The following is a 21,260-nucleotide window of genomic DNA, read 5'->3' on the forward strand; positions in this document are numbered from 1 at the left end:
GATGAGATGAGAGTGAGATAATAGTGAGATGAGAGTGAGATGAGTGAGATAATAGTGAGATAATAGTGAGATGAGTGAGATAATAGTGAGATAATAGTGAGATGAGAGTGCGATGAGTGTGAGATAATAGTGAGATGAGAGTGAGATGAGAGTGAGATGAGAGTGAGATAATAGTGAGATGAGGTGAGATAATAGTGAGATGAGAGTGAGATGAGAGTGAGATAAGTCTGAATCAACTACAATAAGTCCTCGACGGTCTTGTGACTTAACGATACATCAAGTAAACTATTTTCCATTTATATTCACAACCAAGAGATTCCTAAATTATTTCATATCTACAAAAATAATTAAATCTAAATGTTAAACATTTCCTAGACAGTGAGGTAATAAGTATAAGATAACAATACCACATTTTAATTTAGGATAACGTTTTTAAATTCTTAAAAATACTATTTTCTATACATTAAATCTGATTTATCAACATTTTTATTTTTTTATTTACTGTCTCTTCATTTTTACTTTTTAAATGTGTATTTGGTCTTCCTTTGATCTTTTGTCTGTAAACGCCTGTTCTAGTTTAAACTTTAAATGTAATTCATAATAATAATAAACATTAATTAAAGCTGCAAGCAGCGTCGAACGGGTCCTCGCTCACCCACGCCGGTCGGGGGAGCCGGCGCCGAGGAGCCGGCGCCGAGGACCCGGGCGCGCCGGTCGGACTCGACTCGGGCCGTGACTTGTAACGAGCGCGACAAGTTTGGAGCGGATTCGACAAAGTCCAGTTCAGCCACTAGGTGGCGCTTTAACTACGTGAACATATTCATGCATCATGTGTCCCTACGTGAAGTATAGACCACTTCATGGAAGAGAGAGGAGAGAGGAGAGAGAGGAGACAGAGAGAGGAGACAGAGAGAAGAGAGAGGAGAGAGAGAGAAGAAAAGAGAGAGAGGAGAGAAAAAAAAAGAGAGAGAGAGTTCTTATTCCATTCTAAATAACGGGATAGTCTAGGATTTGCGTGGCCAGACTGAAAAAAAAATCATAATGCCTCTCTGGTATTGTTCAGAGGGCTGGGCCAAATGTGGAGGCGGGCCTTAGTTTGAGGACCACTGCTCTTGGCTGTCTATCAATATAGCTCATTTTGAAAATGACGTAAGAGGGCAATACGGATCCGTATCAGACCAGCGAGGAGGGCAGTAGAGAGAGGGAGAGAGGAGAGAGAAGAGAGAGGAGACAGAGAGAAGAGAGAGAAAAAGAGAGAGAAGATAGGAGAGAGAGAGAAGAGAGAGAAAAAGAGAGAGAGAGTTCTTATTCCATTCTAAATAACGGGCTAGTCAAACAAATTTGGGGCGGACTGAAGGAAGTCCAGTTGAGCCACTAGGTGGCGCTTTAACTACGTGAACATATTCATGCGTCGTGTGTCCCTACGCGAAGTAGAGATCACGTCATGTAAATTCAATGTAAAAAAAAAAGTGATGAAAAAAAGCTGCCTTGTCTTGGAATCGAACTCGCATCTCCAGGTGTCCAGAACAACACTTATCATGGTGAGCTATGAGCCAGCTGGTTTACAGGCAGCCGTAGGAGCTCACATTATTTTGGGCAGAAAAATTTGGTTATTTTACTTCTCAATAGGTGATCAATAGGTGTTCCTCCAAGAAATGTGCTTGTTTCTTCGTGTGAATGTGTTCAGGCCTTGACTGGCATCACACATGATCTTTTGGGGAAGTATTGGATGAGTTTAAGCAATAGTTTTTAACATAAAGAAATCACAGAATGTACAAAATTATTGGCAGTAAAAAAACGTAAATTTTCTAGCGACGAAAAGTCCGATTTTTTTCACAGTGTTCACTATTCAAGTCTTGAGATTCTATAAAACTGATTTTTAGCCGATTCTGTTGGCGTTTTGTGGGAGAAATAATCGATGGGGAAAAAGTGGAAAAGGGCCAAATCAAGCAAAAAACGCCAAAAAACGCCCAACTTTGGTGAATTATTGTAGCGCCCCCTACGGTTCAAATTGCACGAAATTTGCTGTGAATGTTTCAGGCTCCCTTCTGCACATATACTGACAGTCTGTTATTTTTTTCTCCCAATAGTGTTGAAGTTATGAGCATTACAAAACAGGACACGCCCCTAAAATGTTCGTTCGGCCATAAATGCTTACCACAACAATATATTTGAAAAAGGATGATAGATCTTAGATGATATAGCTTCCATGATCATTATCTCCAATAGGTTTGGTATGAATTGGACCCCGTATCTCGGAGCAAACGCCTCTGATGTGTTTTTCACCAAAAAAAATATGGCGGAAAACTTAAGTAGGCGGAGCTTAGGATCCTGAGAGGCTTTTTTGTAGAGCAGGTCCAAGTGGACATGGGAAAAATAAAAGCTAGTCATTTGAACAAACTGGGTGAGGGGCGTCGCCGGTCAAACTTCCAGGTGGCGCTAGAGAGCAATTTTTGAAAGCCGAATTTCGAAGTCGGTGTCATCCGTCTATTTTCACCAAGCCTGACAAGCTTGCCAAATTTGGTGAGTTTTGGGATATGATACATACCCCCAATATGCCCCCAATGTTCTAAAATAAAAATCCAGAAGAAGAATAATAATACCCCTAACAATTTCAATAGGTTCCTCTCGGTCAGACTTCGTCTGCCGCTCGGACCCTAATAATCGTAAAGTCCTCTAGGCGCGGCCCCGGCGTCTCTTACCGGGGTCGCGTGCCGGCATGTGGACCTCCAGCAGGCCGCTGCGCTGCCCCCGCAGGCCGTCGGTGCACACTGCCACCACCTGCACCGCGTAGCTGCTGTTGGCCAGCAGGTCGTCGAGCATCGCCCCCTGGTGGAGGACAGAGGAACAGCACCGTCACTGGACTGGTCGTTTGAGATTCTGCGGCTATTTTATTTTATTTTGTTTTATTTTGTAGATTCTCCGAAATTCACCAAACTTCACCATTACATAACGCCTCATTTGCATATTGACCCTATAATACAATACAGCAGCTCTTATGAATATATATAAATCAAAATAAATACAAAGGATATATATATAAAGTATTAATATATATTTCTATATATAAATACTTATAAATATGTATGTACATATAAATAAATATTTTGTTATATTATTAAATATCTAAACAATAACAAATATATTTAGAAATATAAGTATTTATACATACATACGTATGTATAGATATATATATAAATATATATATGAATACGTATTTATAAATATTGTAAGACATATTAATACATATTTAAGTAAATATATATATAGAAATATTTATATACAAATAAATATGTATACATATATAATTAGAAATATAGATAGTTATATATATTTAGAAATATATATACTAGGGCTGTCAATCGATTAAAAAAAAGTAACTAATTAATCGCACATTTTGAAATTGCGATTAATTAATCGCGCTTAAAAGTTTTTTCCTTCTTTTTAAAGACAAAACTTCACACAGAGCTGTGTTTTCAAAGAGGCTCCTACATATACAGTGCCAGGGAGGTATTTAATATCATGGATGATAAATTGTTTCTTCAGTGAAACATCAGATTAGTAAAAAAAAAAAACTATATTGAGACCCCATTGGTCCTGTCATCTTTAACATTGAACAGCAGAACCAGTGGCCTTGGTAACTGACTGACATTCACATATGTCACGTTAACCCTCTGGAGTCTGGGGGCATTTTATACATTTTACAAAATAAATTAAATTCACCGTTTAAAGTCTTTTGCATGTGACACACCCCCACGTGTTATACATCAAACATTCCAGAACAATCTCAGCTCTGAAATTAGGCTCATTGTCCTCGCGCCGTGTTCTCTGGTTCTCTGACTGACAGGCTGCTAAATGAGCCTAACCTGTGAGGTGGGAGGTCCTTTGTGATTTTCTGAGTGTTCATTGGTTGTTTTTTTCCCGAAATGTTGACAGACAAACGGATTGACCAATCACGGTGAAGGTTTCGTGTGACGAGTTCTTTCCGCGCCGCGTCCCCCGACACGTCGCCCCTCCGTTCCTCTGTGTATCAGAGGGGGAGACGGGAGGAAGGAGGAGCAGGAGGAAACCCGACTGATTCATCCATCTCCTTATTTTCGCGGAGAAATAATTGTTTTAAAAACGGAAACAGTGTCAAACCGTACTGCCGCGGTAAAAAAAAAAAAAAAAAATGCTTTAAAATATTTTTGTGCGTTAACGCGGCCAAATTAATCGCATAGATTAACGCGTTAACGCTGACAGCCCTAATATATACATTTCTGCAAATATATTAAATAAATTAAAACATTTCTAATTTTTTAAAATATATTTTTATAACAAACAGAAATATGTATACATATATATATATATAGAAATATAAATAATTATATATATTTAGAAATATACATACATTTCTGTAAATATATATACATTTCTGTAAATATATATACATTTCTGTAAATATATATATTAAATACAGCTATTTTTTTTTTAGAACAAACAGAAAAAGAAAAAGAAAAAAAACATATATATAAACTCGTGGCTTGGATGGAAAACACATCACAAACAGCATGAAACTTGTGGGCGGAGCCTCTCACCACGTCCTGGTCCCCGTCTGTCAGGTACGTAGAGGAGGCGGAGCTCTCCAGGTGGGCCGGTCGGTAGGTGACGGAGTACTTCTCGATGCTGGCGGCGTACACCGCCCGCGGCCGCTCCCACGTCACCAGCAGGCTGCTGCGGTTGTGAGGAACCGCCTGCAGGTTCTCCGGCTCAGAGCTGCACACTGGGCACGGGCGAGAATCATGACGTCATCAGACCGCCACGCGTCATCAGACCACCACGCGGCATCAGACCGCCACGCGGCGCAGTCTGGCACTGGAAACTAAATATCTAATAAATATCATTTCACGGAATATATATTTTTACAGTAGTTTTCCGTGTTTTTAAAAAGCAAAATTTATAAAAACACTTAATTGGGAAAAAATGTTTCATCGGGAAAAATATTAGTTTTTCCCCTGTGTTTAAATTGCTTTTTATTTTCATTTGCATTATGAAAGTAATAATATTTTACAAGACGAGCAGCTACTTTAATAATTGCTTTCGGAAACCCTCACCGGGGTCCCTTCAGGGGTCCGGAGGTGGTCCCGAGCCGTTTTTAAGGATTCTGGCTCAGATCAGAGGAGCAGACGACAGACACTCTGGATTATCTCAGATTAAAAAGGGGGATGGAGGACAACAGACGGGACACTCTGAACATAAACTCTGCTCTCACGGACCTCTGACCTCTGAGCTGCCACAGGCGATATGGTCTGAGGTGCATGCCCCCCCCCCCCCCCCCCAACACGATAAGGAAAATACAATCAGTGAGAAAGAAAAAACTTCCCGCTTCCGCCACTAGAGGGCAGCGTGAGACTAGAACACTGAATAAATAAATCAAGTGAAGGTCAAAATCAGCTGAACTGAAACGTTCACTCAAAGACACGATTTAAAACGTGCATGAGTAAAGATATCTTATATACTTGTTTTAATTCATTTGTATATATATATATGTAAACAATATATATATATATATAAACCATATACATATATATGTAAATATATATATATATACATATATATGTAAATATATATATATATACATATATATGTAAATATATATATACATATACAGGACTGTCTCAGAAAATTAGAATATTGTGATGAAGTTCTTTATTTTCTGTAATGCAATTAAAAAAACAAAAATGTCATGCATTCTGGATTCATTACAAATCAACTGAAATATTGCAAGCCTTTTTTTCTGATTTATTGCTGATTATGGTTTACAGCTTAAGAAAACTCAAATATCCTATCTCTAAATATTAGAATATCATGAAAAAGTATACTAGTAGGGTATTAAACAAATCACTTGAATTGTCTAATTAACTCGAAACACCTGCAAGGGTTTCCTGAGCCTTGACAAACACTCAGCTGTTATAAATCTTTTTTTACTTGGTCTGAGGAAATATTAAAATTTTATGAGATAGGATTTTAGAGTTTTCTTAAGCTGTAAGCCATAATCAGCAATATTAAAAGAATAAAAGGCTTGCAATATTTCAGTTGATTTGTAATGAATCCAGAATGCATGACATTTTTGTTTTTTTAATTGCATTACAGAAAATAAAGAACTTTATCACAATATTCTAATTTTCTGAGACAGTCCTGTATATGTAAATATATATATAAATGGATATATATATACATATATATATATAAATGCATATAAATATATATATATAAATGAATATATATATATAAATGAATATAAATATATATATATATATCTATAAATGAATATAAATATACATATATAAATGAATATATATATACAGGACTGTCTCAGAAAATTAGAATATTGTGATGAAGTTCTTTATTTTCTGTAATGCAATTAAAAAAACAAAAATGTCATGCATTCTGGATTCATTACAAATCAACTGAAATATTGCAAGCCTTTATTCTTTTAATATTGCTGATTATGGCTTACAGCTTAAGAAAACTCAAATATCCTATCTCTAAATATTAGAATATCATGAAAAAGTATACTAGTAGGGTATTAAACAAATCACTTGAATTGTCTAATTAACTCGAAACACCTGCAAGGGTTTCCTGAGCCTTGACAAACACTCAGCTGTTATAAATCTTTTTTTTTACTTGGTCTGAGGAAATATTAAAATTTTATGAGATAGGATTTTAGAGTTTTCTTAAGCTGTAAGCCATAATCAGCAATATTAAAAGAATAAAAGGCTTGCAATATTTCAGTTGATTTGTAATGAATCCAGAATGCATGACATTTTTGTTTTTTAAAATTGCATTACAGAAAATAAAGAACTTTATCACAATATTCTAATTTTCTGAGACAGTCCTGTATATATATATATATATATATATATATCTTAGTCCCATGGTCTCTAATAAATGAAAAGGTAACCCTAATAAACCCCGGATCAATAATTTCCTCATTACTAATTATCGAACACAACCAGCATGAAAATCAAAGTCCCCCCCCCCCCATCCCCCCCGTTCCTGGGATTCAATTTGGGTCACTGGTCTATTCTTGTCTCTCATGTCATTGGATCGTCTCCGATCCGTGAAAACCTCATTTAATTAGAATCCACCAGAGATTCTTCACACTGAGGTCCAGAAGCACTTCAATGTTGTAAAGAGGCGTTTAGAAGGTGTGTGCTTTTAACTCATAATCATGACATTATATATATATAAATATAATCATGACATTATATATATATAAAGTATTTTAGGAAATTATTAAAGCTCATAATCTCCCTTTTCTCTGTATATATGGATATATATATTAATAATAAATTATATATAAATATATATATACATTTTAATAATGATTTATTACTATTGTGAAGCTTTTGACACATTTGACCTGCTTTCATATATATATATATATATTAGTGCTGTGAAAAAAACCGCGTTAACGCGTTATGATTAAATTACAGGATTAATTAGTTACGTTTTTTTAACGCATTTAACGCATGCGCAGAATGAGCTTCCAATCCGTCTGTTGTTGGTCGTCTCTCCAGCAGCATGTCATTCTGTCTCTAGTGTCGCGTTAACACGACTCCGATCTCCGTCTCGCGCGCCGCAGAGCTCGGATGCGAAACGAAGAAAAGTCACTTGCACCCCCCCCCCCCCCCCCCGTCAACAACTCTTCTCGGCTCGCGCGGCAGAGCTCCGATGCTGGCGCGCGCACTGGTGAGCAAGTTATGTGCCCCCCTGTGTATAAATGTATATATGTGATTAATCATGATTAATCCACAGAAACCTGTGATTAACCTGATTAAAAATTGTAATAGTTTCACAGCCCTAATATATATATATATGTATATAAATGTATATGTATATATGTGTGTGTGTGTGTGTGTGTGTGTGACTGACCGGGCGTGAGCAGCTGCTCGGTGCCGGTGTAGGAGGAGAACACCTGGCCCATGAAGGGCTGCTGCTCGCGGTAGTTGTTCTGCAGGTAGTCCATCAGCATCACGTAGCCGGCCTGCTGCATCGTCATCACCTCGCAGAACAGCTCCAGCTGCAGCGCGCGCACGCACGCACACACACACACACACACACACGTCACACACACACACACACACGTCACACACACACACATATATTTTTTTAAAATATATATTTATATATATACAGGACTGTCTCAGAAAATTAGAATATTGTGATAAAGTTCTTTATTTTCTGTAATGCAATTAAAAAAACAAAAATGTCATGCATTCTGGATTCATTACAAATCAACTGAAATATTGCAAGCCTTTTATTCTTTTAATATTGCTGATTATGGCTTACAGCTTAAGAAAACTCTAAAATCCTATCTCATAAAATTAGAATATTTCCTCAGACCAAGTTAAAAAAAAGATTTATAACAGCAAAACAAAATCAAACATTTGAAAATGTCCATTAATGCACTCAGTACTTGGTTGGGAATCCTTTTGCACGGATTACTGCATCAATGCGGCGTGGCATGGAGGCAATCAGCCTGTGGCATTGCTGAGGGTTTATGGATGCCCAGGATGCTTCAATAGCGGCCTTTAGCTCATTTGCATTGTTGGGTCTGGTGTCTTTCAGCTTCTTCTTCATAATACCCCACAAATTCTCTATGGGGTTCAGGTCAGGGGAATTGGCAGGCCAATCGAGGACAGTAATGTCATGGTCAGTACACCAGTTACTGGTGGTTTTGGCACTGTGGGCAGGTGCCAGATCATGCTGGAAAATGAAATCCTCATCTCCATAGAGCTTTTCAGCAGACGGAAGCATGTAGTGCTCTAAAATCTCTTGGTACACAGCTGCATTTACTCTGGACTTGATGAAACACAGTGGACCAACACCAGCAGCTGACATGGCTCCCCAAACCATCACTGACTGTGGGAACTTCACACTGGATTTCAAGCAACTTGGATTTTGCGCCTCTCTTTTTGTGTCTTACCCTCCTGATGGAGGGTGTCAATGATGGTCCTCTGGACAGCAGTCAGATCAGCAGTCTTCATCATACTTGTGATTTAGTTTACTGAACCAAGCTGAGTGTTTTCAAGGCTCAGGAAACCCTTGCAGGTGTTTCGAGTTAATTAGACGATTCAAGTGATTTGTTTAATACCCTACTAGTATACTTTTTCATGATATTCTAATATTTAGAGATAGGATATTTGAGTTTTCTTAAGCTGTAAGCCATAATCAGCAATATTAAAAGAATAAAAGGCTTGCAATATTTCAGTTGATTTGTAATGAATCCAGAATGCATGACATTTTTGTTTTTTAAAATTGCATTACAGAAAATAAAGAACTTTATCACAATATTCTAATTTTCTGAGACAGTCCTGTATAGGTGTGCATTATACATTAGATTATTTTATAATGTAATGTATAATGCACACCTGCTCAGGTGAGCCACACCCCTCTGGTTACGCAACCCCGGTGAGTCATGTGACTCCCGGCTCAGAGCCCAACGGGAGCCTTTGAAGCACCGAGGAATGTAGACCGGCTGAGGCACGCAGGGAGGTTCAGGGACCCTCAGGGGAACCCTCGAGACCCACAGGGGAACCCTCGAGACCCTCATGGGAACCCTCGAGACCCTCAGGGGAACCCTCAGAGACCCTCAGGGGAACCCTCGAGACCCTCATGGGAACCCTCAAGACCCTCAGGGGAACCCTCGAGACCCTCATGGGAACCCTCAAGACCCTCAGGGGAACCATCGAGACCCTCAGGGGAACCCTCGAGACCCACAGGGGAACCCTCAAGACCCTCAGGGGAACTCATGGGAACCCTCAAGACCCTCATGGGAACCCTCGAGACCCTCAGAGACCCTCAGGGGAACCCTCAGAGACCCTCAGGGGAAACCTCAGAGAGTTAGAGTGAGTGAGTAAGTGAGAGAGAGGGAGAGAGAGAGAGAGAGAGAGAGAGAGAGAGAGAGAGAGAGAGAGAGAGAGAGAGACAGAGAGAGAGAGACAGAGAGAGAGAGAGAGTTAGTGAGAGAGAGAGAGAGAGAGAGAGAGAGAGAGAGAGAGAGAGAGAGAGAGGGAGAGAGAGAGACAGAGAGAGAGGGACAGAGAGAGAGAGACAGAGAGTGAGAGTGAGAGTGAGAGAGAGAGTGAGAGAGAGAGTGTGTGGTGGAAGATGACGTCTGATCCTCAGGAGGCGTTACACTAAAACCTTTATGTTGAAAATCTTTTGTGCGAGTGCTTTCACATGCTTGTGCATTTATCCTCCTGTGTGTGTGTGTGTATGTGTATGTGTGTGTGTGTATGTGTGTGTGTCTGTATGTGTATGTGTGTGTGTCTGTGTGTGTGTGTGTGTGTGTGTGTGTGTGTGTGGGAGACTGCCCAGGGCCAAGTGAGTGATTGACAGCCGTACAGAAGCAGTCATTAAATCAAACAAATATTGACTTACAAAAGATCTTTACGGTATTTAAACTCTCCACACACACACACACACACACACACACACACACACACACACACACACACACACACACACACACACACACACACACACACACACACACACACACACACACACACACAGTCTCGTGGCCCCGCCCGTCACTGTGTGTGTGTGTGTGTGTGTGTGTGTGTGTGTGTGTGTGTGTGTGTGTGTGTGTGCGCGCTCTGGTATGATAATTCCTCCTTTCAGCTCCGTGAACACGTTTTTCCAAAACATTGTTGACGGACATTTTGTGTAATTGTGTCGCTCGTCTTTTCATCCCGAACGAAAACACGTCGTCTGGCTCTTAAAGGGCCAGCGTGAGGCCCAAAGAGGGGCTGGAGCCAGAGTTTTGGGGCGAAGTGCCTCATCCCTGGAAAGGGGGCGGGGCTAAGACTCGCCGCGTCACGGTATCGTTAGAAAGTCTTCGGTGTTCGTCACTAATCATCTGGTGACGGCGATGAAGCGTCACGCTAAAAACATCGTGCAGTTAGCAGCTGGCTAGCTAGCTAGCTAGCATGCTAATTCCACCAAAACAACTTCCCGTTAACATTTAAGTGTCTTGCTCAAGGACACATCAACTAGGGCGGGGGTGGCACATATATATATGTGGTATATGGTATATATATATAAATATAAATATATATATATAAATGTATATATACACATATATATGTATATATTTATTTATATGTATATATAAAAATATATATATTTATTTGTATATAAACACAGATATATATATATATATATATATTTGTATATATATGTATATACTTACATATACAGCTGGAGCTGGGGTTGGACGGGGTGTGGTCGTTGCAAGACGGCGCGGTTTGTTTTGTGCTCCGTTTTTGACATCAGTGCTGGCAATGATTTCCTACGCCGCCCCGCAGCTGCGGCGTTTTCGCAGCTTAATGGTTCCATCCGACAAGGGGTTTATAGCCCGCTGTCAAGAGTGTGGGGTTCTGAGGAGCAGACCTCGCTATATCCACAGAGGTTCGCGCCGCGGTCTCAACGTGGAATCAGGAAGCAAAACCAACCTGGGAGTCATCGTCGGAAACATCGCGAGACTACCCAACACTAGGCTCAATGGAAAACACGGAGTGGATCGCAGTGTATTACGGAGCTTGCAGAGACTTCCACCCCCTGCTCTGTCTCCTGCCATCATGGAGCTGCTAAACACTCAATCCCTCACAAACAAATCCCTCCTCATATACGACCACATTCTGGACAAAGGGCTTGACTTCATGTGCCTAACAGAGACCTGGCATAAACCAGGGGACTACTCTGTGCTTAATGAAGCATGTCCCCCTGGCTATAGCTACATGGAGAAAGCCCGCAGCTCTGGTCGTGGTGGTGGACTAGCCATCATGCACCGGGCTGAACTAAAACTGTCCCCTCTGCCAATGCCTGATCTTTCTTCTATGGAATGCATTGCCTTCAAATGCAAATCTCCTTACTCCATGACAGTGCTTCTCATAGACCGTCCTCCAAAACCAAACCCATCTTTTCTACCGGAGATAAGTGATCTCCTCACCTCACTCTGCACTATGTCAACTAATATAGTCATTGTTGGTGATTTAAATATCCATGTCGACAACCCCTCCTGTCAGTTTGCAGCAGATTTCCTGGGTGTGCTTGAGGGTCTTGGCCTGCAGCAGCATGTTGAGGTTCCTACGCACACCAAGGGGCACACTCTGGATCTGGATATCACTGACTCTGCTTCCATCAGTAACATACAGGTTTATGATCTCGGTGTGTCCGACCACAACGTGGTCTCAGTGGCCTTGACTTTTATGCTACCTACCATTAGTCCTAAGCGTCAAATGTCTTTTCGGAACTGGAAGAACATTGACCCAGCCACTATGACCATGGATCTCCAGCTCATCACCTGCCCAGCCTCTGCATCAATGGATGAATTAGTGGAGCACTATAATACATCCTTGAGCAGTGTTTTTGATCTCCATGCCCCTGTCAAATCACGTGAGGTCAACTTCTCACGCTCCGCTCCCTGGTTCACTCATGAGCTGCGGAAAATAAAAACAGCTGGGCGTGCCATAGAACGACGCTACAGACACTCTGGGCTCACTGTCCATAAACTGGCCTTCCGTGAGCATCAAAGGGCCTACTCCAACTCCCTTAAGGATGCTCGCTCACGGTTCTATTCCAGCGTAATCAATAAAAACCCTGGAAACTCTAAACAGCTTTTTTCTACAATAAATCATTTCCTGAAGCCACAATCATCCTCTTCAACTGAGGCTACAGAGGAGCAATGCAACAGCTTCATTGACTTCTTCAGAACAAAGGACAACAACATCCGCTCTACGATGGCCAGCTCTCCGACTCGGCTTCCCTCTGACACCAACATCTTATCTGCGAGTGTGCTGTCTCCTCTCGATCTCGCTGAGGTTCAGGAGAGCCATGTCGAGAAAATCCTCAGAAATATGAAATCCTGTACCTGTACCCTGGACCCCATTCCCACTGCTCTGCTCAAATCACATATCCCCACTCTCAGTCCTTTCATCACCAAAGTTGTGAACCTTTCCCTTCGCTCTGGCTGTGTCCCTCCTGTGCTCAAGGTTGCTGTCATCCGTCCCATTCTGAAGAAGCCCACCCTGGACCCGGAGGTTCTCGCCAACTACAGGCCTATCTCCAACCTTGCCTTCCTGTCCAAGGTGTTGGAGAAGGTAGTTGCTTCTCAACTTCAAGACCATCTCAAAAACAACAACTTATTTGAAAAATTCCAGTCAGGATTTCGTTCAGCCCACAGCACTGAAACAGCTTTACTAAAGGTGACAAATGACCTGCTGATGTCAGCCGATGCAGGATCACCCTCACTCCTCATCCTCCTGGATCTGACTGCTGCATTTGATACAGTGGATCACACCATCCTCCTAGAGCGCCTCCATACCACCATTGGACTATCAGACTCTGCACTCCAGTGGTTCCAGTCCTACCTTTCTGGCAGAACTGAATATGTTTCACTGGGAAGATGCAGGTCCAGACGGCTCCCAGTCTCCTGTGGTGTTCCACAGGGGTCGGTGCTTGGACCAATCCTCTTCATTATCTACATGCTCCCCCTCGGCCGTGTCGTCAGCAGACATAGGATGTCCTTCCATTGTTATGCTGACGACACACAGCTTTACATCAAAACTGCCCCTCTGCAGCCATGTCATGTGTCACCGCCTGTCTTGGGGAGATAAAGGCGTGGATGAGCAACAACTTTCTCCAGCTAAACAGCAGCAAAACTGAAGCCCTCCTTGTTGGCACTCAACACCAGGTTCAGACATCATCCATAACTCACCTCACCCTTGACAGTCAGGTCATACCCCTCTCCTCCACAATCACCAATCTGGGAGTTCGGTTTGACCCCCACCTGACCTTTACTGACCATATAAAATTCCTGTGCAAAACCTCCTTTTATCATCTAAAAAACATCTCCAAACTCCGCCCCATTTTAACCCTGTCAGACGCAGAGAAGCTCGTCCACGCCTTCATCTCCTCGAGACTGGACTACTGCAACTCTCTCTACACTGGGATCACTGACAAGAACATCACCAAACTACAATATATCCAAAACAACGCTGCCAGGGTCCTGAGGGGAGTCCGGAAATATGACCACATATCACCCATTCTCCAATCACTGCACTGGCTCCCTGTTTCATTCCTGATTAACTACAAGGTCCTAGTACTCACATATAAATGCATCAACGGACATGCACCCCCCTACCTACAAGAACTTATCACTCCCCTAACCTCCACCCGCACCCTCAGATCCACAGGCCGCTCGCTCCTTCGGGTCCCCGACACCAAGCTCCGCACCATGGGCGACCGGGCCTTTTGCTCGGCAGCGCCACGCCAGGAACAGTCTCCCTGACCACCTGAGGGAAACTCAGACACTGAACTCTTTTAAAACTGGCCTAAAAACCTTTTTATTCAGGAAGGCATTTCTTTTACCTTGAGTTAATTTATTGTCAGCTATTACATTCTGATTTTTTTTCTTTTTATGGGTTGCTTTAACTATGTTTTAATCGGTTTTATTTGTTTTTACTATATGTGTGGCACTCTGAGATTCTTTGAAGGAAGAGTGCGATAAAAATGAAATGCATTATTATTATTATATACTAATATATATAAATATATTTATAAATATATACAAATATATATTTATAAATAAATATATATTTAAATATGAATAAATAAATATATATAAATACATGTATAAACATATAAATATATTCGCAAAGACGTAGATGTTTCCAGAACCCATATTTTTGACAAAGGTATTAAACCACCTCAAGGGAACTTTTATTTTATAAAAGCAGATGTTTTGGAACTTTAAAACCAACAAGTTCATTTCTCGCTCATAGTTTCAAAGTGTCGGGTTTCAAGGTGAACTCTCTGGCCCCGCCTCCTCCTCACCTGTTGGTCGGACACGGTCGCCGCGCTCTTGAAGACGATCCACTCGACGGTCTCGCTGCAGGGCGGCGAGGTCAGCGAGCCGTTGTAGATGAAGTATCGGTCCGTGGCGTTGGGCAGGAGGCCTCGCGGCGCGAAGGGCGGGACCGCGGCGCTCTTACCTGGACGGGACGACCACAATAAGCACCACAGAAGAAGAGAGACGAGACGGAGAAGAAGAAGAGGAAGAAGGCCGGCGTACCGTATCGGCTCACGCTCCTCACGCCGTCGATGACGGCGGCGAAGTTCACGTTGTCGTCCACGCTCGTCTGAGAAGAGGAAACCCGACGATGAGGAGGACGACATTGAGATATTATTAAAGTACCACGAGTTCGATGTACTCGCTATAAAGAATGTTCTGTTACCGAATAATAATTATTGATGCATTAATGCGTTCATCACTTTAATGTTACCACTGGTGAATAAAACACCTGTCAATCACCTTTTAGCCCCGCCCCTAAAGCATCCCCTGCTTTATTACATGAACTCATGTTTACTATGTTTACTGAGGGAATACATCAAGAGAAGTAGAGTCACTATATAGACTTCTATACAACCAGAGGAGCCCCCTGGTGGTCAGGAGAGAGAATGCAGCTTCAACACATGAAGATAGACTTCTATACAACCAGAGGAGTCCCCTGGTGGTCAGGAGAGAGAATGCAGCTTTAACATATGACACAGACTTCTATACAACCAGAGGAGTCGCCCCCTGGTGGCCAGGAGAGAGAATGCAGCTTTAACATATGACACAGACTTCTATACAACCAGAGGAGTCGCCCCCTGGTGGTCAGGAGAGAGAATGCAGCTTTAACATATGACACAGACTTCTATACAACCAGAGGAGTCGCCCCCTGGTGGTCAGGAGAGAGAATGCAGCTTTACCATATGACACAGACTTCTATACAACCAGAGGAGTCGCCCCCTGGTGGTCAGGAGAGAGAATGCAGCTTCATTGGACAAGTGAGGCTCATCAAGTTATTCTCTTATAATTCTCAGTGAAGACCGACATGAAGTTCAAGTTTTCCACCTCCGGTTGTATGTAAACCAGGTATTTCTGTCCTCTCCGGCTCACCTGACGCCCACGTTACCTGTGGAGAGTTCAAACGGCTCTGATCTGCTTCGCACACAAAACTAAAAAACCTGATTTGCAGCTTTCTGTGTTCTGGTGTTTTCCCGCCCTGCTCTCCGCACAAAAACACACAAGCGCAGACTGCAGCTTGCTAACGGTTGATGGCTAACGGCTAACGGCTAGGTCCGATAGCCGGAATCCTCTGGAACTCATGTACAATGTTGAGGTACTTGTACATTACTATGAACATGTTGTACTTCTACTTCACACTGACGCCAACATTGTACTCCAGATTCACAAGAATAATAATACAACATATAAAGTAACAAATAAATCATCATCTACTTCTCTTGATGTATTCCCTCAGTAAACATAGTAAACATGAGTTCATGTCTCAGTCTCTAGCCTCAATACGAGAGGGCGACTCCTCTGGTTGTATAGAAAACTATGCTTCATGTGTTAAATCTGCATTCTCTCTCGTGACCACCAGGGGGCGACTCCTCTGGTTGTATAGAAGTCTATGTTTCATGTGTTAAAGCTGCATTCTCTCTCCTGACCACCAGGGGGCGACTCCTCTGGTTGTATAGAAGTCTATGCTTCATGTGTTAAAGCTGCATTCTCTCTCGTGACCACCAGGGGGTGACTCCTCTGGTTGTATAGAAGTCTATATGTCATGTGTTAAAGCTGCATTCTCTCTCGTGACCACCAGGGGGCGACTCCTCTGGTTGTATAGAAGTCTATATAGTGACTCTACTTCTCTTGATGTATTCCCTCAGTAAACATTGTAAACATGAGTTTGTCTCAGTCTCTAGTTTCAAGTCTTCTTCTATACAGCATGATGTCATCATTTATGCTTTATGGTCTGTAGAGTCTACAGACCATGAAGCAGGGGGCGCTTTAGGGGCGGGGCTACCAAGTGATTGGCTGCTCGACACCAGAGATGTATTTTACATCGAGGCGTTGCTGCTCTCGCCACTTTTCCTCCGCACGCCGCTTCATTCATTTAAATAATTGAATTCAGTGTCCTTTGATACGTGAAACCCTTTAATATACTTTAAATACTTTAAATTCTGTCCGTAAAGTGGAAGCAGACCTCGAGCAGCACGGCCAGCGCCGTGATCTTCCCTCCGGCCGTCACCGCCTCGTCCAAGGAGGCGAAGCGATGCTCCTCGTAGCTGTAGATCTGCATCTGTGGGAGGAAACAGAGATTAGGTCCAATGTTTCGATTGCAGCCTCTGACATGCGAGGACTTCCTGGTTCTCTGCTCGTCTGTGACAGTAAACTCAACATCGGACAAAATAAGAGACGCTCGAAGACGTCGTGTCGAGCTTCGGGAAACGACTAGAGACCAAACAGCGAGTAGAAAAATAATTGTTGCAGCCCGAAACAACAAAGCTGAACAAATAAAATAGGTACAAAATAGATTGGATTGTTATATACAGAATTAAATCTAATACAAATATTGTAAAATAATTTTTAAAAAAAAAGTATATGTATACATATATATCAACAACAAAAATATCAACAAATATGTATACATATTATGTATATTACATTATATTTATTATAAAAATATGTTGTATCTTTATTATAACTATAAAAACGTATATTTAAACAAAATATATATTAAACATTTTAATAAATATATTTATATGCAAAATATAAACAAATGTGTAAAAATATTATATATTACATTCTAAAAAATGTTGCATGTTTATTATAAATCTTAAAAACATATTAAAAAATGTGTATATTTATTTATTTTTATAAATATATTTACATATATATATATACTCAAAATATAAAAACAAATATGTATACATATTATATATATAAAATAAAAATGTATATTTATTATAGATCTAAAAAACCTATATATTAAAATATATATATTTTTAATTTAAATACATATATATATATACATACAAAATATAAACAAACAAATATGTCTAAATATAATATATATTACATTATTTTTTATATAAATATGAAAAACGTATATAGATTTGTATTTAAATAAATCAACAAAAACCAGAACAGCTGGGCTGGACTCACCTCCAGAGGGTACTTGACTCCATCCAGACTGTGTTCGGAGCCCTCTGACGACGCGTTGCAGCGCCCCCAGTGGAAGGTGATGCGTCCCACCTTGAACTTTGACCTCAGGCCGCCGCCGCTCACATAGAACTCTCCGTCCACGTCGACCGCCACTAAAAACACAGAGAAACTAGAATGGGCACTCGGTAGAGCGCATACCTTCACATATCACAAGATTGGGCATTGAATTATGAACATTTTGGCATTAGTTGCATGCCAATTGGACAAAAATGTATCGTGCTATGGTAAAAAAAGATGTTGACCTTTCCATGACCTTGACCTTTGACCCGATTGATCCCAAAATCTAATCAAATGGTCCCCGGAAAATAACCAATCATCCCACCAAATGTCATGCGATTCGGTTCAATACTTTTTGAGTTTTGCGAATAACACGCAAACAAATAAATAAATAAACTAGAATGGGCACTCGGTAGAGCGCATACATTCGCATATCACAAGATTGGGCATTGAATTATGAACATTTTGGCATTAGTTGCATGCCAATTGGACAAAAATGTATCGTGCTATGGTAAAAAAAAGAGTTTGACCTTTCCATGACCTTGACATTGACCTTTGACCCGATTGATCCCAAAATCTAATCAAATGGTCCCCGGAAAATAACCAATCATCCCACCAAATGTCATGCGATTCGGTTAAATACTTTTTGAGTTTTGCGAATAACACGCAAACAAATAAATAAATAAACTAGAATGGGCACTTGGTAGAGCGCATACCTTTGCATATCACAAGATTGGGCATTGAATTATGAACATTTTGGCATTAGTTGCATGCCAATTGGACAAAAATGTATCGTGCTATGGTAAAAAAAGAGTTTGACCTTTCCATGACCTTGACATTGACCTTTGACCCGATTGATCCCAAAATCTAATCAAATGGTCCCCGGATAATAACCAATCATCCCACCAAATTTCATGCGATTCAAGAACATTTTGACCTGTTCATGACCTTTGACCTTGACCTTTGACCCGATCGATCCCAAAATCTAGTCAACTGGTCCCCGGATAATAAACAATCATCCCACCAAATTTCATGCGATTCGGTTCAATACTTTTTGAGTTCTGCGAAAGATTTTGACCTGTTCATGACCTTTGACCTTTGACCCGATCGATCCCAAAATCTAATCAACTGGTCCCCGGATAATAAACAATCATCCCACCAAATTTCATGCGATTCGGTTCAATACTTTTTGAGTTTTGCGAATAACACGCATACAAATACATAAATAAATAAATACACGGCGATCAAAACATAACCTTCCGCATTTTCAATGCGAAGGTAATAAACACTGAACTGGGGCCGCATTTCATCAAATATTTATTAATTCAATTAAATCAATTAAATGTTTTGAATCTATTAAATGTATTACATATATTACATCTATTACATCTAATAAATCAATTAAATCAATTAAATCTATTAAATCAATTAAATCTATTAAATCTATTAAATATATGACATCTAATAAATCAATTACATATATTAAATCAATTAAATATATTAAATGGTCGTTTATAGACGAACTTCTGGTGAAAATGTGCAAATGAAGTTTTGAAGCCTGAACTATAATTTAAATAACGGATAATAAATGTACAGGAGAACAAACGCCACCAACGCCAGACAAAGGTTCCACCAACGTCAGACAATGGTTCCACCAACGCCAGACAATGGTTCCACGAAACTCCCTTTGATGGAGCGATGAGGTGGGGATGGAGGTGGAGCTCGGTCCTTTCATCTCCTGTAATAATCCCGTGACGGGCGTCACAGAGCGAGTGCAGCTCCCGTGTTCAGAGCAGATAAAACACGACTCTCTGATCCCTGAAGCTCGAGGCACTTTAAAGCCCCATTATGTAGTTTTTCCCTTTTAGCGCCCCCTTCAGTTTTTGAGGTATTTAACGTTTACTTCAGTGTCGTAAATACCCAGTTACGATAGATGCAGCCTTGCATACACTTGTATTGAGTTGGGATCATGTGTTGTCCTGTATTATAATTATAATTATAGTTATTATTTGTACGTGTCACGGGTTATAAAAGGTGACGAGGGGGAGGTGACGCGAGTTTTCTTTTGTTTGGAGCGCGCTGACAGGCTCCAAACATGCTGATGGAAATGTGACTCTTGCCTGTCTTCAAAACTTGAGAGCCCTGCTAATACGAAGACTGCGCAGGAACACTGAACTGGGCCAGCACCTACCGGACTAGGGTGAAGGAGGCGGGGATTGAACGCGGCGCCTCGCCACGTCTCTGCCTGGTCGGTCAGCTGTTTGCCGGCTTTTGGGGGGAGGGGGGGTGGGTGTGCGTGTGCAGTCATTTACTTTTGTTTTGGGGGACTGCAAAGACTTTGGGGACTGTCGGGATCCGGGGATTATACTTCGTTTTGAGTGGGTTTGATTGTTTGTAGTGTATGTGTTCATTTTGGGGGCTTCAGATGCATTGAATTTGATTTAATATAATAACATTTGGGTTTCCGCATATCGACTGTGTGTTTTTCTTTTACGACCATTTGAGCAGAGAGTTAACACCAGAACTCGCAGATCCGCCCATTCCCTTTTCTTTTTTTTAGCATATTGTACCTTTTCCCCTTGATTGAGTTGCTAAGGGCGAATGAAACAATATAACCAAAAGAATGACAACATTTAGTTTAGATGAAATACCGATCCCGTTTTCAGCCTATATACGTTGTTTTCTAAATCTTTGAATGTGGAGTATGTGTGATCGAATACAATATTGTTGACAACACCAAAGAGCTACATAAAAAAGCTACCCTTATACTGGAGCTGCGAGCGTGGACTGGCACGATATGACATTGCGTAATCACTGCCAGAAAGCAGGTGGAAGTACATCCGCCCCGGAGCGGGCGGCTCCAGAATCCTACATAGCGGAGTTATTTCCCCACAGATCCCCGATGGCGGAGCCGCAAATCACCATATTAAAAGTCATTGTAGTGGCACAATTTTTTTCAAGCTGTTATTTTAAGGTACAATTGTTACATAGTGTTGCTTTAAGGCGACACATACTTAGACAATTAAGAATACAAAAACACAATTTACAATCAGAAATCAAGAATTAAGATTAAAAAAATAAAGAATAAATGTTTGTACAATATATATATATATATGTATTAAATTATTTTTAATGTGCTTATAAATATTTTTACATT

General features: G+C 40.9%; 1 protein-coding gene across 2 annotated transcripts in view; it reads right to left on the reverse strand.

The window, feature by feature from the left end:
* Positions 1-21,260, reverse strand: part of ptprz1a (protein tyrosine phosphatase receptor type Z1a) — a 77,052-nt gene that overhangs the window by 29,245 nt on the left and 26,547 nt on the right. For both annotated transcript variants that reach the window (XM_056415713.1, XM_056415712.1), the window contains exons 4-10: positions 18,047-18,198; positions 17,085-17,180; positions 15,125-15,191; positions 14,887-15,044; positions 7,918-8,065; positions 4,578-4,762; positions 2,703-2,829 (exon numbers count right to left, since the gene is read on the reverse strand). In XM_056415713.1, the coding sequence (XP_056271688.1) occupies positions 2,703-2,829; positions 4,578-4,762; positions 7,918-8,065; positions 14,887-15,044; positions 15,125-15,191; positions 17,085-17,180; positions 18,047-18,198 (933 nt within the window). The remainder of the gene's footprint in view (positions 1-2,702; positions 2,830-4,577; positions 4,763-7,917; positions 8,066-14,886; positions 15,045-15,124; positions 15,192-17,084; positions 17,181-18,046; positions 18,199-21,260) is intronic.

This window comes from Pseudoliparis swirei, chromosome 6 (genome assembly GCF_029220125.1).
Source record: "Pseudoliparis swirei isolate HS2019 ecotype Mariana Trench chromosome 6, NWPU_hadal_v1, whole genome shotgun sequence".
NCBI classification, from domain to species: domain Eukaryota; kingdom Metazoa; phylum Chordata; class Actinopteri; order Perciformes; family Liparidae; genus Pseudoliparis; species Pseudoliparis swirei.